Raw genomic sequence first — 17,792 nt, 5'->3', positions numbered from 1 at the left:
CAAGCGCTCATACATTTATGGCAACAGTTTGGGGAAGGCTCTTTCCTGTTTCAGCACAACAGAAGTCCAAAGCTTTGGAGTTTGGTGTAGAAGAACTTAAACCACGGCTCATTACCACTGCTCTGAAGGGTAAACGTGAGTAAATCCCAGCAGTCATGTTCATAAAAAATTATTTGTATGTGACATTCAGATAAAGAAACCAAACACGTTTGTTTAATACAATAGAAATACTTTTAATTTTATGCTTTATCACAGGCTTCAATGTTTACAAGTTATTTAAAAACACAGATTCTTTCGGTTCCGTCCTCCATCGAACGCTTGTGGACACACACACACACACACACACACACACACACACACACACACACACACACACACACACACACACACACACACACACACTCACAAAGACCGACACAACTAATAACAGGAAAATAAGAAAGTGACAGTTTTATGCTGGATTAAAATGAGCCCTACATTGTGTCTCTTTTACACACACACACACACACACACACACACACACACACACACACACACACACACACACACACACACACACACACACACACACAGCGACTGTATGAAGTAACTTCTACCTGCACAAGGCAGTGATCCTGAAAAATACAGAAAAGAAAAAAATGCCAGTTAGATTTAAGGATTAAACTACTAAAATATACACAACACGTAGACGTAGGGCGCTCGGGCGGGGCAGCGGTCTAAAGCACTAGCACAGCTGCGGAGTGCGAGTTGGAATCTCAGCAGAGCCACCGATCTGACCAGGCGTCCACAAAAACACAACTGGCCGTGTCTGAGGGAGGGAAGGTCGGACGAGTTCTCCGGGACCGGTCCGGGCTCCTGTGCCCGAGTTGCTAATAATCACTATGCTATGAATGCTGCGCCACCCGAACGCCCGTGAGATTTCATTTACTTAGACTAAATTGTATGGCGAATCGAGACTGTTTAAGGTTTATATTAAATTAACCAGCGAGTGCATGTATGACGCGCGCGTGTGTGTGTGTGTACGGCGCCTCTCACTGTAATTTCTCTTGTAACTGTTCTAGCCTCTGCCGGTCCACGTAGCGAGAGAACAGCGAGAGGAGGTTCGGAGGGGTGAAGAGAGGAGGCGAGAGGGACGACGAGGGGACCTGCAGCAGCTCCCTCGTCACGGAGAACACCAGCTCCGTCCTGAGAGAGGAAGAAAAGGAAAAAAATTATAGTTTTACTTAATAACAAAGATCCTTATATATAAGGATGTTTATTCGTACCATCGGTTGTCATCCATGAGCTGACAGTTGGGATCAGAGCTCTGCATTCGCTCGCCCTCACTCAGGATCAGATAAAGCAGCGTCACACCAAACTGCATCGATCGGAAACAAAAACGTGGGTCGGTACACAAAAGTAAATCTAAAGCCGTTTACAGTCGATCGTCGTTTGCTAGAATTGTACGTAGTGAGCTGGGACGACAATGATTAAACGACTTTGTGTCTTTGGACTGCGGGAGGAAACCCACAGACACGAGGAGAACATGCAAACTCCACACAGCTCCCCGGACAGCTTTACCTGGGAATTGAAACCGGGACCTTCTCGCTCTGAGGCAACAGTGCTACCCACTCAAGCCAATGCAAATAATTTTTACACTTTAATTTCATTTTACCATCCAGCTGCCTTGTGAACTGTGAAACGTTATTTGTCCGACAAACATCATATAGTCACACAGACAGGTGCAAAAACTTATGGTCAGGTGTCCACACATTTTTTGACCACAGAGTGCAAGCTTTTCTTTTTTTGAGTATCTTTTTAAGCATTTTACCCCCTCTTTCTCCCAATTTAGCCTAGCTAATCCGCTGCCGGGGACCCACGATGGTGTCCAAGGAGGGTGTCTGTTCGCCCGACACACACTCCCTCCAACATTTCGGTGCATTTCGTGAGGGGTCGTCTTCGCGTGCAGAGAGCCACGCCCCGATCTCTGCGCTCCTCACTTTCTGTACAGGCACCCTGGCCAACCAAGGTCCTTGCACAGTGTTGATAACCCCACCTTTTAGTCCGGTCCTTCCCACCCTGCAGACTGGAAGCCGATCGTGCCTGCTAGATGGCGCCCAGCCGACTGGTTGCAAAGGCAAGATTTGAACCCGGGAGCTCAGAATCTCGGCGCTGGTGTGCTAGCGGATTATCCTGCGTCACCCGAGCGCCCCTTTCTCGGTATTTTCTAACAGCTCGGTCCTCTGATGCGTCCGCCCACCAGTTCCAGCCCTGTGATCAAACAAAATTGGAGTGTCTGATGGAGGGACGGAAGGTGACGGCGTTTTTCCATACTACATACTTCTGAAGTCCGGTCGAGGCCCTGGGACTAGCAGTAAAGAAACAGCCAGAGCGTAATAGGGAACTGGAGTTCCTCTCCCAATTTAAAAAGCATCGTTACCTTATTTTGTAGCACGCGGGGAAAGTGGCCCTCGCCGCCCTGCACCTCCTGTAAGAGATCGGTCAGGGCCGAGCTGGACATGGACTGAACTACGACTGCCAGCGGTTCCACCAACCAGCAAAGCACCTAAAGAGGAAGAGGAGGGGCTTACAGCAGGCACAAAAACTGCACACATGATCATGTGCGTTTGTTTAGATACAGGTAAGCAAGCTGGCGAGTTTTGTTGACAATCTGCCTCACCTGACAAGGTGCTGTTAGCAACTGAATCTAATTGAATAATAATTATTACTACTATAAATAAAAGAACAGAAAGCAGGAATCCACGCTCACCTGATCCTGCTTGTCCTTCTTGGCCAGTGCTGGAAGATTGCGAGCGATTCCCAAGAGAACGGCAGCAGCTTGAGAGGGAGACAGGAAGGGGAGGAGCCTGGCGACGAGGCGCTTCCCCTTACGCACCGACATGATCATCAGACACTGTTCGTCACTCACTCTGTACCAACACACAAACATTAAAAATAAATAAATGACCAGCGTTCCATCTACGGTTAATTCTCAACATTTCTTTTCTCTTCCAAGCTGCTCTTGAAGAACCAAACTGCTAAACACTATAATTATTTAAACTTGTAATTATGGCCCTGCTAAATTTACAGGGAAGTGTGATTAATTTCACGGATCTTGTTCTTCAAAACTCAGAGATTTGATGGATTTTTAAAGAAAATTTTATTAAGTTACACTCATAAATGAGATGATAGAATAAATAGAAGCTACAACACACAGTACAGCTCACCATCCAGCGACGATATGAGACTCGTCCGTGTCTTGACACCCCCCCTGCCCGGGTCCACAGAACAGGTTGAGAGTTTTGCAAGCTCAGTTACCAAAGTCGTCTTTTTTGCTGCTTCGGACTTCGACATCTTGGACGTTTTGACTAACCGATTGCTGACTGAATTGCAGTAGGGTTGCTAGGACTCCTTATAGTGCAGATCAACCGGTAAACGGGAGGCACTTGAACGCTACGCGAAGGAAAAACATTCAATTGCTAAACACAAACCTTGAATTTTGAATTTCACAGCAAACTGAATATCATACAGGAAACGTCACAGTTCGTGATACGATTTTCACGGCTGTGGATTAAGTAGGGCCTTAATTATAAAACTTAATATTAGGGATGCAGCAATACCATTTTTTCCCAACCGAGTACGAGTACATGTATTTTTGTACTTGCCGTTACCGATACCGATACCTATTTAGAATGCCGTTTTTTTAAAACAAAAACACACGTGAGAAGTGACGAGGGGTTTAATGATACCACGTCCAAAAATGCACGTCAACAAGTAGCGAGAGATCAAAGTGTTTGTGCGCTGACGTGATGAAATCAAGGAGGAAAAATAAATGAATCTGAGTGGATCTGGCAACACGAGCAGCACGGATCGTTCTGTAGTGAGTTGGAGGTTAATAAATATTTTTGCAATGTTGCTGTTTTGTTGTTATGTTTTGTAGAGAACGATCAGGTCAGAAATACTGTAAACCGTGTGTGTGTGTGCTGATGTATTCTGATATAAACTATATTATCCCCCCTGTCCCACCTGTTTACACTCCTCTCCTGCGTTTCCCCTCACACCGTATCCTGCGTCCTCATTGGCTGTTCGACATGTCGCTCATTCCCAGTCGCGCATCTCAGATCGGATATCTGACGTGCTAGAAAACCCGAGCGCTCGGCGAGCCGGTCGGATCGAGTCGTTGGATAGTTCACGCTTAGCGATCGAGAGTCGAGTTTCGAGTTTTCGGCAAATCTAGCGCCGACCGGCCGCCGAGCGAGAATCAGGGCGAAAATCGTGTAGTGTGAACCGGGCATAACGCAGCGACGTGCACTAGGCACACGGTATCGGATGTTTAGTATCGGAGCCTCGTTTGCGAGTACGAGTTAATGAGCACGGTATCGGTACTCATGCATCTCTACTTAATATATAATAATAATAATAATAAAGCAGATTTGGTTAAAAAAAACTGCCAGGCTCTTCTTTTCACTAGTCAGCGACGGAGTTCATCATGTAGCCACAATCTTTGTGGATGAACGCGCTGTGCTCCATGTATTTCACGACACTCACAACTGCACCTCAACCAGACAGCAGGAGTCATCAATGCAGAATCAGATTGTTTGTTTTTTTAATTCTTAATGCCATGTCAGCCTCTATGGCTATTATCATGGCTGAATAATAGATTCTAGAGTCTTTAACCATCAAATTAGGGGTTCAATTTGCTTTCTTTACTTGTGTGTATAGTGGTTAGAGTGTTTGTGTGACTATGAGGGTGTAGAGTAGCCTGTTAGACACGACCGACTGTGTCTGTAAAGCGCCGGCAACACTACTGAGGCTGTTCTTTTAATGAAACCTTGTTTTGAAAATGAACGTGCTCACCCGTCGTCCCACTCTTTCTCTCGGAGAGAGCTGTAGAGCTGCACGGTGTTAGCCTTGTGCTGCTCCAGTAGCGGCTCTCTTTGCTCCTCGGGGGTCTGCAGAAACCTCTTCTCGAAGTCCTGCACCTCCAGGAGCAGGCTGTACATCTGCACAATGAAAGAAGACGCATGAAACACAAACGTGCACGCGAGGTCCCCTTACAACCTAACGCTGACGAGAACGGTCCTTCTCTTCGTCCTCACCTTCTCCACGGTGTAAAGGACCTGCCGTCTTTTGTTCCACACCTGCTTCTCCCTCTTCTCCTGCACCAACAAAACCAGAGCACGATGAGTTAAGACCACAGACAAGAGCAACTCTACTCTAAACTATACGGACGAAAGTATTGGGACACCCCAGCTACCAGGTGTTATAAATAAATCATATAAAGGATAATGCATGCTTCCAACTTTGCAGCAACAGTTTAGGGAAGGACACTTTCCTACTTTAGAGAAAAACTCCAGTGTCACCAACATCAGTGTGCAGCCATACACAAATTCCCACAGACATACTTTAAAGTCTTGTGGCTGTTGTTCTAGCTGAAAGGATAAGAGAGGTCACTCTGTTTAATACCATTTGTTTTTTAAATGAGACGTCAGACAGGGTCATGTTTAGGTGTCCAAATACTTTTGACCACATAGTGTAAACGTTGTTTGATTTTTTTATTTTATTTTGATGTTGTAGGTTGAGCGGCGTGAGATAAAAAGCTTTCACCTCGTCATCAGAGCGAGTCGTCACCACTGCGTCGATCATCTTCCTGGGATTGTTCACGCTGGAGACGGTCAGTTTACCCAGCGAACCAGCAAACTGGACTGCACCACACACACACACACACACACATTACGATATATAAAAAATAACCAGCCATCTAAACCTAAATAGGAGGGCGCTTGAGTGGCACAGCGGTCTATTACGCTAGCCCACCACTGCTGGTATCAAGGTTTGAATCTGGCACCTTTGTGCAGGGTGTTCCTGCTTTGTGCTCAAGAGTTTACTGGTAGAACTGGACCTGCCACAACCCTGACCAGTATAAAGTCTTTTAAGAACTATGACTGTAAGGATGTCAGAATTGAATCTGGGTCGTGAACCTACAGAGATCTACGTTTTCCCTCCTCTAACCCAGGGGTTTGAATCTCGTGGCTGTAGGGCGTGGTTACCTGGTCGATAGGTGTGCTCGATCTTGGCCACCTGAGGGGTGATGAGTTTGGTGGTGTGCTCCTTCCTGCTGCTGTCATGGTCCCGCTCCTGCCGCTTCTCCATCTTCTCGTAATAATTCTACAGGATTAAAAAACACTAATTATTTACCACAAATTTATCCTGGTCACGGTTGCGGTGGGTCCAGTTTCCTCAGAATGACCGGGCACATTGCATACCAAAAACTGCATATTACTGTATGCGTACAATTTTATAGTGCAGTGGTAGATCCCGTACCGTACTAGCAATCGGAAGGTTGCCGGTTCAAGTCACGTCACTGCAAAGTTGCTGCTCTTGGGCCCCTGACCCTCTGTTGCTCAAAGGTCAGGGGCCCAAGAGCGGCCACCAAGGTCCAACAGTAACACACTAATGATGACTGTTCATCAGTTCAGCGCTTTGAGTGTAGGTACCTGGTAGTAGTAATCGTCCAGGTAGGGGTCAGTGCTCTGGAGCTGCATCATCTGAATACGAGCCACCCACTCCTTCTCTCTTTGGGTCATTAGATTACTATAGGGGTCTCTGCTCCTCCGGTCCACGCCTCCTCTCCCGCCACCATGATCCCTGCACAACGGCAAGAGGGAAAAATGCAATTCTTTCATTCTAACAAAGAAACTAGCAGATTCAATAACATACGAGACAAAAGCATCTAAAGGACAGTTATAAAATCATCAGGACAAGATATTTTATTCAACGGCACATTTGATTTGGCGCGGTTGTTACGCCGGATGCCTTTCCTGACACAACCTTCCGACCCTAAAGGTGCGCTGCTTTGTGTGTCCACCAAGTAGTAAGGTCCACTCTCTTTATTCATTAGCCCATCCCGAGATTTAAAACCCTGGATAAAAGTGACAAACCGGTAAAAACCTATGGTTTGTTCTAGAGATGCATGAGTACCGATACCGCGCTCATTAACTCCCACTCGCAAACGAGGCTCCGATACTAAACATCCGATACCGTGAGCCTAGTGCACGTCGCTGCGTTATGCCCGGTTCACACTACACGATTTTCGCCCTGATTCTCGCTCGGTGGCCGGTCGGCGCTAGATTCGCCGGCTCGGGAGCGGCCCGGCGTTCGCCGAGCGCTCGAGTTTTCAAGCACGTCAGATATCCGATCTCAGATGTGCGACTTGGAATGAGTGACATGTCGAACAGCCAATGAGGACGCAGGATACGGTGTGAGGGGAAACGCAGGAGAGGAGTGTAAACAGGTGGGACAGGGGGGATAATATACAGTAGTTTATATCAGAATACATCAGCACACACACACGTTTTACAGTATTTCTGACCTGATCGTTCTCTACAAGACATAACAACAAAACACCAACATTGCAAAAATATTTATTAACCTCCAATCCATGCTATTCGTGTTGCCAAATACACTCAGATTCATTTATTTTTCCTCCTTGATTTCATCACGTCAGCGCACAAACACTTTGATCGCTCGCTACTTGTTGACGTGCATTTTTGGACGTGGTATCGTTAAACCCCTCGTCACTTCTCACGTGTGTTTTTGTTAAAAAAAAAAAAAAAACGGTATTCTAAATAGGTATCGGCAAGTACAAAAATACATGTACTCGTACTCGGTTGGGAAAAAAATGCTATCGATGCATCCCTAGTTTGTTCATTTGCCAAGCATGAACAAATCAGCACATCCTCTACAAGCAGCGAGAAAAATCTGCTGCAAATTTTCTTCTTTTTTTGCACCCCACCCTTCCACCAACCAAATTTTCCTCCCAAATTAGTCATATCCAATTACCCAATCGCATTTGGCTTCTTTTACCGCTACAGACCTCCACTTCTGGCCAAGAAGGGTCCTAACTAACATACGCCTCCTCCGACACATGCAGTAGACCAGCGATTCTCAACTGGTGGGTCGCGACCCAAAAGTGGGTCGTGGACACGTTCTGGGCGGGTCGCGGACAGCTTGTAAAAATAAAAAACATTCAAAAAATTTTAAAAATAATTAATGCTCATCTGATTTTGTACTCGTCTTTTATCTGGAAAAAAAAGAGACAAGAGAGAGGCACGCATCAGACGTGCACAGCATTCTCGTTGCCATGGTAACCACCATTCGTTTGCCGGTTCCCTTCTCTTTAAATTTGTGATGATGTTCGGAGGCAAGATGGCGAAACGCAAATATAACCCGGAGTATTTGAAATGTGGATTTTCGTTCATTGAGGACAAACACGGACAGAAACCCCAGTGTGTTATTTGTAATGCTCTCATGCTGGCACATGAGAGCATGAAACCATCCAAACTAATGCGACGTTTACAAACGAAACATCCCGCATGTAGAGACAAGCCGGTGGAGTTTTTTCAAAGACGACTTCATGAGCTGAAGGTATCACAGAAGTGTCTGACAGCATCTTGCTCCGAACAAGAACATGCGCTCCGGGCGTCTTACCTATCTTTGTGAAAGTGGCTTTTCTACCTTGGTCCAGCTCAAGTCAAAGCAGAGAAACAGGTTGAACACTGAGCATGATCTGAGAGTAACTCTGTCTACTGTCACCCCAGACTTTGAAACTCTGATCAGAAGTAAAGTACATGCCCAACTGTCTCACTGACTTCCACAAAAGACAGGTTAGGTGAAAGCATCTTGTTTTGTAGCCTTATTTATTTTATGCAGTTTTGATATTTAAATTTATTGTAGTAACTTTTATACATGCAGTTGGCATGGTCCTCCTCAGTTTCTTTAAAAAATTGCTCTTAAATTCACTTTGCATGCATATGTACTGTATGTTTAAATGTGTTTTTGAAGGCTATTTTTCAAAAATAAATTTGTTTGGTTTGTATTCTGTAAAAGTGGGTCGTGACTTAATGACCATAAGAAAATGTGGGTCCCGGGCTGAGACCACTTTATGTCTTTATGCAGGTGCCACTGATCAGCCAGCAGAGGTCGTAATTGCAGCAGTTATAAGGAGTCCATTTAGCCTCCCCTCTTTAACTATTCAATCATTGAAACACCATTTAAACACTCGGCCGGCTCATGAGCTCGAGAGGTCAGCACTGGTGGGCTAGAATGATGTGCCAATGTTCTCTTTAAAATATTAAATGTGATTAATAAACTTTGCTCATTTATTTGCACAAGTTTCCCCTCCACTGCAGCTTCCACACTGGTTGAGGAGGGCTGCAGACTAGCGCCATGTATGAAGGTAATGAAACAGGTCCCCCAAGAGAGGAGATTATTCACAGATTTCATAACACGCGTCCTTCTTACACACCCTCGACTCTGCATCCTCTGGGTGAGCATCCTGCGGTGCTGCGGGTGCAGGTGGGTAGTGTTGTGCCGGATGGGGGCGTGGTTGGGCGGAGGGCCGTGGTTAGGATGAGGGCCGTGAGGCATGTGCGGACCCACTCTAGGAGGCGGCTGCCCGAAAAAGGGTCGGAAGCCTCCAGCGCCGCCTGCCAGCATCGGAGGAGCGGGGCCGGGACCCATTGGAAAAGGTCCTACCTGTGACGGAAAGAGAGGAGACGGATTAAAAGAAAGTGGACGGCACAGACCGGGGTCCGAGATCAAAGCCGAGCACTCGGCGAGGGGTGTCCGACCTGAGAGTTCAGCAGCTGTGCTCTCTGTATTTGAGACAAGACCGGAGCTACGCCTGGACCGAACGGCGGGCGGCACAGTGGAGCGTTCTGAGAGACAAAACAAGATTCATAATAAGGGTCAATAAAACAAATCAGAAGCAAAATGTATTCAAACATTCAGACATTTAAAGGGAGGAGGAAACTAGAGAGAACAGAGACAGAAGGGGGGAAAAGGGGTGGACAGGGTATTCAGGATCACTCACGGCGATGTTGAGGAGGGTGTTTGGGGAGAGGCGCTCGGGGAAGGGAGGAGGGTAGCGGTGCTGCAGCGGTGCTCTCACATGCACCGCGGTAGGATGGTGGATCTGAGAAGAAAGAACATCACACTCACACTTGTGCTAGATCTACAGGTGAAAAGCTCTGCTGCGTTGACTTCAAGCTGACCAAAATCTAATACAGTGCCCAACCCGCCAACAAATGAACCAATCAGAATACAGCTACATGGTTTACTATCAGTCAGGGGTCTGATTTAGCAGCGGAAACTTAGCAGAGACGCCGTGTTTGAGGGAGGGAAGGCTGAATGGGGACTCATCCTGCTGCTGCTGCGATATGTGATCTCTGGGATTGGTCACACAGAGCATAGCGTGGCTCTCCGAATGGAAACTCAACACTGCCAGGTGATAAGAAGCAGTGTTGACTTCAGATTGGAAATTTTTAGAGTAGGTGTGTGGTGATCGGACTCTCATTGGTCAGATCAAAGCGGACTGGGAATCGGAAATGACCACATTGCCAGGGCACAAATTCTAAATGCCTAAAAAATTCTGTACATCCAATTATATATCAGCATTTGGTCATGTGACATAAATTGATGCTGTCAGGAAGCTTTTTAGGAGACCAGCTGCATCACTTATTTGACCAGCATTTATTTCTAATGGAAAGCTAATTATGACCATCGCACAAAGTTCAAGTTCTACAACGCTGCCACTAGGTTTAAACTCAATAAAATGTTTTTGATCTCAGTTATCCAGACTAAATATTAAATGCACTTCTGATTAGAATTCTTCTATTTAGGGACCGGGTGTAACATACCTGCTGATTGAGCACGTGGCCCATTGGCTGTTTAGGAGGCGTTCCGATGGGTACAGCCCTTACCGGTGGACTTCCGATCACAGGTGAGGAGGAACGAGGAGGCGGGACCCTTTCTGACAGGTCCCGCCCCTCCTCCCTGCCGACTGGAGGAGTGCGCGTTGGAAGCTCTTTCATGATGGACAGTATTGTTGAGTCCTACAAGAGAAAGAAAGTAAATAAAATTACTGAGAAACTAAAAAAGATTAAGCCACTAGCGACTGGTATTGTACAGACTATCAGGATCTCTGTGGTTCTTCATGGATGTGAAAGCTGGACAGTAAAAAGTGGGACCAGAAGAACATTGATGCCTAGAGTTTTAACTAAGACGAAGAGAACTGAGCACATCACTCCAGTTCTAAAATCTCTACACTGGCTTCCAGTTAGTTACAGAATAGAATTTAAAGTGCTGCTACTGGTCTATAAATCACTGAATGGGTTCGGCCCAGAATACATCTCAGAAATGTTTAGAGAATATAAACCCAGTAGATCTCTTAGATCCATGGACTCAGGTCAGCTAGTTGAGCCCAGAGTCCAAACTAAACATGGTGAAGCAGCATTTAGTTGTTGGGCTGCATATAACTGGAACAGACTGCCAGGAGATATTAGATGTTCCTTAACTGTAGAAATGTTTAAATCCAGGTTAAAAACATTTCTTTTTTCTTGTGCCTATGATTGAGCTCGAAATTTTTGCTATTACCCTCATTTTACCATATTTCTTTTAGTTTTTCATGCTCTTCTAAATTGTAGGGTATATTTTACTATATTTTCTTTTAGTTTTAATGTTCTTAATTTTTTATCTCTCGTTTTAATTTCATATTCCCTAAATTGTAGGTTATACTTTACAATAATTTCTTTTAATTTTTCATGTCCTTAATTTTTTTTTATCTCTCTTGTTTGAATTTCATGTTGTCTTAATTGTAACTAAATGTTTGCAAGAAATCTTTCTGAGGTTTTAGATCTCAGGAATGTTTTAATGCTTTTAATTAATTTTTTTTTCCTTATGTAAAGCACTTTGAATTGCCACTGTGTATGAAAGGTGCTATACAAATAAACTTGCCTTGCCTTTAAACTTTGGTCCTGAAGACCCTTGACAGCCTTGGATGGCGTCGACGGACAGAAGCTCCTTTATTTATTTTAGCCACATTATTAAAAGAACCAATTCATTAGAAAAAGGCCTGGGTGTCTACATGAGCTACATTGGCAGTGTGTCTGTAGAGGATGGGACAATAGCTGAATAACATATTTCATTTAGGGTAATTTAGGGCAAGTAATGAGGTAAAAAAAACAATAATGGGCAAGCCGTAGCCTAGTGGTAAGGGTATTGGACTAATAATCAAAAGGTCGCTGGTTCAAGCCTCACAACTGCTAGGTTGTGGCTGTTGGACCCTTGAGCAAGACCCTTAACCCTCAATTGCTCAGATCGTATACTGTAACTGTACTGTAAGTCGCTTTGGATAAAGGCGTCTGCTAAATGCTGAAAATGTAAATGTAAATAATGGTGTGATTTCAAACAGGTGATGGTAATTAAGATTTGATTTAAAAGCATTATTATTATTATTTGCTTTTTCCATACTGTCCTAACTTCTCTTCTGATTTTGAGTCGTAGATTGATCACCGTCAGTAAACGTATACAGGGTTCATCAGTACGTTAGGTATACCCGATGGTCAACCAAAAACGCAAGTACAATCGTTAACAGGTTGACCACGGCGGCAGTAGCAGGAAGTTCACTCCGATTTTTCAGCAGCAGCGTCCAACGCAACAAGTATTTACAGTGTGAACGTGAGAAACTAGAACGAAATCTAATAAGAAAAAAAAATCCAGACTATCCCACCGGACCTGGCCTTAGGATCTCTTCTAGTATGGTCTGCTTCCTCTGTGGCCTAAACAGACTAACCCCCCTTTTGCTCCAAGTGCCACCTACCTAAATAGCTTAGCCCCACCTTTTGGCAACTCCAACTACAGTAAATTAATCTCCTGTAAGATTCATCCAAAAATTTATATATTTAAAAAGGTATATACCCCAATGTATCACCCCGACACTATAATCCCTAAACATAAACCATTAATGCACATAGTAATACATGAACGGAAACCATAACAGGACTATTCTATACTAACCCCCTGCTCTAGCTTGAGGAATAATACTTCCCTTCCAAATGGTGGGAAACACCCCTATAAATGAGCTGCCTCTATTAGTGACTGCCCCGGGATTACGGCATGCAAGTAATCAATGCAGATAGGAACCAAATAAATGCCAAACTGAGGAACATAAGTGACTGGTGTGTTATTTATCAAATAATATAGTATAGTATAACACTAATAAGACTCTGTTGAACCCACATACACATCAAACAATATCCAGATGATGTTAACAGGGGTAGCATTAGCATTTACAGTTGTAGAGCCCAGAGATTTGTGAAACAATCCAGAACACATGCTGTTAGTTTGTAGAGGTGTGAAATGTAACTCACCTCCATGTGAGTGCCCAGAGAAGGACTAACACTAACAGGACCGAAGACCATACTGCTCTCCCAGATACTGTGAGAGTTCATCTGTAACAAGCAAGAACAGCAGCTTTTCATTCACTGTTCCAATAACAGGGTGAAAACGAAGGCAGGGATTTCATGTACTGAATGAGTAAACACTATATGGGCAAAAAGTATTTGGACACCTGACCAGGTGGCGCAGAGGTCGGTTCGAGCAACGATCGGCGGTTGTTCGTACAGGGTGGGAGAAGCCAAATAGGGACTCCGCATAACTGGTGTGGCTCTCCGTGCACAAAGCTGATCCGCATATGAACAGCAACAAATGGTATTAACAGAGTGACCTCTCTGTGCTACATAGAGATCTACATTAAGGTATAACAACAGCCAATCTTTTGAAAAGGCCTTTCCGTGGGAATTTGTGCCCATTCAGTTAAAAGGTGACGGCATTTTTAAGGCTGGGCGCTGACGTCATGCAAGAAAGCCTCGGCTGATGTTCTAGTTCATTTCAAAGCCGTTTAAAAACCGTGGCTTTTTCTTCATGTCTTTATAGATCTTGGCACAGTCATGCTGGAACAGGAAAGGGCCTTCCCTAAACTTCTGCTTACTTTAAATAATCGATTTATTACTCCTGTTAGCAATTGTTGCTGCTGAAACACACAAGTTCAGTAATTAGAAGGCAAGACCTAATACTTTTGTCCATATATTATACGTGTGTATAAGCAACCTTGATGGCATGTTTAAATACAATCAGGAGACCGAGCATTTGCGTGGTTAACAGCAAATACAATCACAGACTAGATCCTCCAAACACAGATGCGCGTCTGACCTGCGTCAGTGATCCCGTCCCTCTGTGCATCAGCTGCTGATGTTGCTGGTAGCTGAGCAGCGAGCGAGGCATGCCAGTCAAACCTGGGGGCAAAGCCTGACCGGGAGGCACGTTCGGGTGGAGGGGTCTGTCTGGCTCGGCAGCGCCCACTTCGGCGATGGCGGGATCCGAGTCCAGGATGAGGTGAGCCAGCGACTCGGCCAGGTCGCCCCCGGCTTTCTCCTCCGAGCCGAGGGGAGAGAGGGAGGACGAGGGAAGCAGGGGGAGCGAGGAAGGGAGAGGGACGCTCTGAGGCGGAGGAGGGAGGACAGGGGCGGAGGACGCGTCGCCAGCTCCCAGGAACCCTTCCAGCTCCGCCAGTCGGGCGTGCTCCTCCTGCCAGTCATCGTCTGTGGAGAAAGGAAAGAAGCCGCCGCGTTGAAAGAAAATGAACACGCTTATTACTAGTTTTTTTTTTTTATGGTTTAAAGACCTACCGATCGCTCCGGCACCAAATGTGTCATCGTTAAACTGGTCAATTTCCTCTTCCTCCCCTACCAAGCCCTCCTCCTCCTCCTCCAGGGTGCAGTCATCATCAAGGGGCTACGAGTGGTACAGGAACAAAACACGATAAAAAGAACAGCTCAAGAACCGATTTGCTGCATCTGAAATATGACCTACGAGAAACTACCATTAGTAGATCCCTGATCCTCACATGCACCAAGGTAATCAGACAGACATTGCCGTGCACGTTTTGGGGGATTGCCTTTATGTTTTGGCTAAGATATAAGTGATTGGTACAATGACTACATGCAGCCTGTTTATCAGCAGCTCTGTACTGACGCTGGGCAGATTTCCAATTTATGATAAGTGTGTAAAACCTTTCCCAATCACACCACAAAACATTTAAACATGTAATAGATTTGGTGTGGGGATGGCAAAAAAAGCCTCCTAAACCAAAAGTAAGGCGTAACGTAAACCAACCAGCTGCTCAAGCAACTGAAGGCACAGAGTTAAAGGGACATGTTTGCACAAGCATGCAGGGAAGCTCTCAGGTAAGAAGGTGTATGTTCACACAAGTTAATTAATAACTCTACAATCAGTTAAGTGATCAGAGGAAGGAACTTCAATTTAATCTTCTCATTACGGGATGGTTTCACTTTATTTTTGTGGTAAGGACTTAAAATCTACCCAACACTGCTAGTGCACATGATACAGGGCAGTGGTAGCTCAGTGGTTAGAGTACTGGACCGGTACAAAAAGGTACAAACAGGTACAAAAAGCATCCTGAACCAAAAGTAAGACGTAAGCTGCTCAAGCAACTGAAGGCTTGAAGGGACATGTTTGCACAAGCATGCAGGGAAGCTCTCAGGTAAGAAGATGTATGTTCACACAAGTTAATTAATAAAACTACAATCAGCCGCTCGGGTGGCGCAGCGGTAAAGTACGCTAGTGCAGAGCTAGCCAGAGTTGGGTTCCTAGATGCATCGTATCGAAACTCAGCTCTACCTTTCCGACTGGGTTGGGCGGCGGTATGAACAACGTTTGGCTGTTGTTCAGGGGCTTAGGGGTAGAGTCGGAGCGTAGGCCGTCATAACTGGTACGACTGCGGCCCCTGCTGGTTGACTGACGGCGCCTGCACAGGGCTGAGGAATAACATTGAGGGGGGTGTGACCCTCCGTGCGCAGTGTCTCTCGGTGTATGAACTCGGCCCGTGCGGGTGAAAAATGCAGGCTGTACTGACTGCGTGCCGGAGGGGGCGCAAGTCAGTGGCAAAAAGGGTCGAATCAGTATAGAGGATACAATCAGGGTAATTGGACACGACTAGAATGGGGATAAAAGTTGGAAGAAAAAAGTGGGGAAAAAATAGATAATTACTATATCATAAATTAAACTACAATCAGTTAAGTGATCAGAGGTAGGAAGTTCAATTTAATCTTATCTCGTCATGGGATTGTGTTAGCTTTATTTTTGTGGTTGGGACCTCCAGGATTGACGTTGTGGTATTAAAAATCTACACAACACTGCTGCACATGATACAGTTATACTACCACAATCAATATACAATACCAGGTCATAACCACGTTGAAAAAGGTCCTAGCTTTATTTTTGGGGTTGGTACTTGCAGAATTGATATTGTGGTATTAAAAATCTTCACAACACTGCTGTGCATGATAGTTATACTAATACAATTAATATACAATATCAGGTCATGACCAAGGTCCATCAGTGACTATAAAAAGATGTACAAGGGTTTACATTGACACCCTTTGCCACATTTCATGTTTTGATTATTATTCTCGGTAATAATATTCTCAATAACACATTTTTGCCTGAATATTTCAATATGTAATTTGTTTCTTTGTTATATCTAAGAACTTTGAAAACGAAAATAACAGAACATTAAAATGCACCACAACCTGTGTACATGCCACGTTCTGTTCGATCAAATAAACAGTAACTGTGCATTAAATTGTGCAGTTTGTTGACTGTAGAGGACGTGTTGCTTTAGGTTTAGTTAGAAAATAAATATACCAAAACATACACCTTTGTATTAAGACTGTATGTTATACTACTGTACATCTGCATTATAAAACTGCACACTACATTATCTAACGTTTGCATTGTTACTGAATAACGAAACATACTGCAAAAAAAGAACATATTATCGACACTATAACCGAATTATCTAATATTTTGTACTGTGTTGTAGCTACTTTAGGAATCTCAGTGTCTGATTTCCACGTCAAGTGACACAGGAATTTTATTTCCACCCATTTTCCGACAAATCCCGCCTAATTGACTGTGATTGGTTCGTCCTAAACAAATTTCGCGATCCCATTTGATGTACGACGCGTCAGTACAAGCGACTAGCCAATCACAACCGAGGCTGCCGGATTTCCCGAAAACGGGTAGAGATTCGACCACAGGCCTCACATAACACTAGCTGTACTAACGTTAGCCAGTTAGCTGCTCGATAAACAATGTCAGAGTTCACACAACAACGACCGAACACAAACCCAAACAATACCTCGCTTTATCGATTACAGGCATTAAAGCTGAACGCACACACATAAAACAGCATATTTACCTGAAAACGGAACATGTATCGTCAATTAAAAATGCTGGCTAGCTCGATTTCCCCCCAAACGCCACCGCGCATGTCAAGCAGCGAATGGCCTCTCGTGAACGCGCACACCCGCGTTCTCAATTTGTAAAGGAGGGAGCGCGCTTTTCTAAAGCCGGGAGCGCGCACTACTACTCGATTTTCTGGCGATTTTTACACGAGAATAAAAAGTATAATAGATAAGACTTTAGCTTGCATATAAACAAAAAACTCTACAGTTAACATACCGATGATCTGTGTGACTAAGATACAAACTTTGTGTTTGTCATGTTTTACACTTTGGTTACTTTCATGACAGAAACGGTTACTCGTTACATAAGATTAATCACTTTACAGGTTCAATGTCAAACAGTCATGTATCTCTAATCAACATCACTTGCATGTTTTTGGACTGTGGGAGGAAACCCACACAGACACGGGGAGAACATGCAAACTCCACACACAAAGGACCCAGACCGCCCCACCTGAGAGATCGAACCCAGGACCTTCTTGCCGTGAGGCGACAGTGCTACCCACTGAGCCACCGTGCCGCCCTGGACACTGTCCACAGTCAAATGAGCTTGAAACTAACATGTTCTTTAACTTTCCCATGCAAGGAAAATGCCCCATGTGACCAGTCTTTCTGGCATGACAGCCTCTAAACTGATGCCGATGT

General features: G+C 44.8%; 1 protein-coding gene across 2 annotated transcripts; it reads right to left on the bottom strand.

Annotated features, from left to right (window-relative positions):
* Positions 1-325: 325 nt before the first annotated feature.
* On the bottom strand, positions 326-17,190 carry patl1 (PAT1 homolog 1, processing body mRNA decay factor). 2 transcript variants are annotated; one of them, XM_063008685.1, is made up of 18 exons: positions 17,102-17,190; positions 14,508-14,613; positions 14,032-14,420; positions 13,191-13,271; positions 10,680-10,874; positions 9,854-9,955; positions 9,612-9,698; positions 9,287-9,516; positions 6,477-6,627; positions 6,030-6,147; positions 5,587-5,684; positions 5,079-5,138; positions 4,837-4,982; positions 2,750-2,909; positions 2,420-2,545; positions 1,266-1,357; positions 1,036-1,185; positions 326-614 (listed from the first exon to the last, which is right to left on the bottom strand). In XM_063008685.1, exons 1-18 carry the CDS (start codon positions 17,114-17,116, stop codon positions 593-595), a joined length of 2,328 nt encoding a protein of 775 aa, XP_062864755.1. In that variant the 5' UTR covers positions 17,117-17,190; the 3' UTR covers positions 326-592. The 2 variants fall into 2 exon arrangements, with proteins under 2 accessions (XP_062864755.1, XP_062864756.1); XM_063008686.1 differs by lacking the exons at positions 326-614; positions 1,036-1,185; positions 1,266-1,357 and adding an exon at positions 1,364-2,250.
* Between the last annotated feature and the right edge of the window lie 602 nt (positions 17,191-17,792).

The sequence above is a fragment of the Trichomycterus rosablanca genome, chromosome 14, assembly GCF_030014385.1.
Source record: "Trichomycterus rosablanca isolate fTriRos1 chromosome 14, fTriRos1.hap1, whole genome shotgun sequence".
NCBI lineage: Eukaryota > Metazoa > Chordata > Actinopteri > Siluriformes > Trichomycteridae > Trichomycterus > Trichomycterus rosablanca.
Note: the sequence above shows the minus strand (reverse complement) of the source record. Positions and strands in the feature narration are given on the sequence as shown.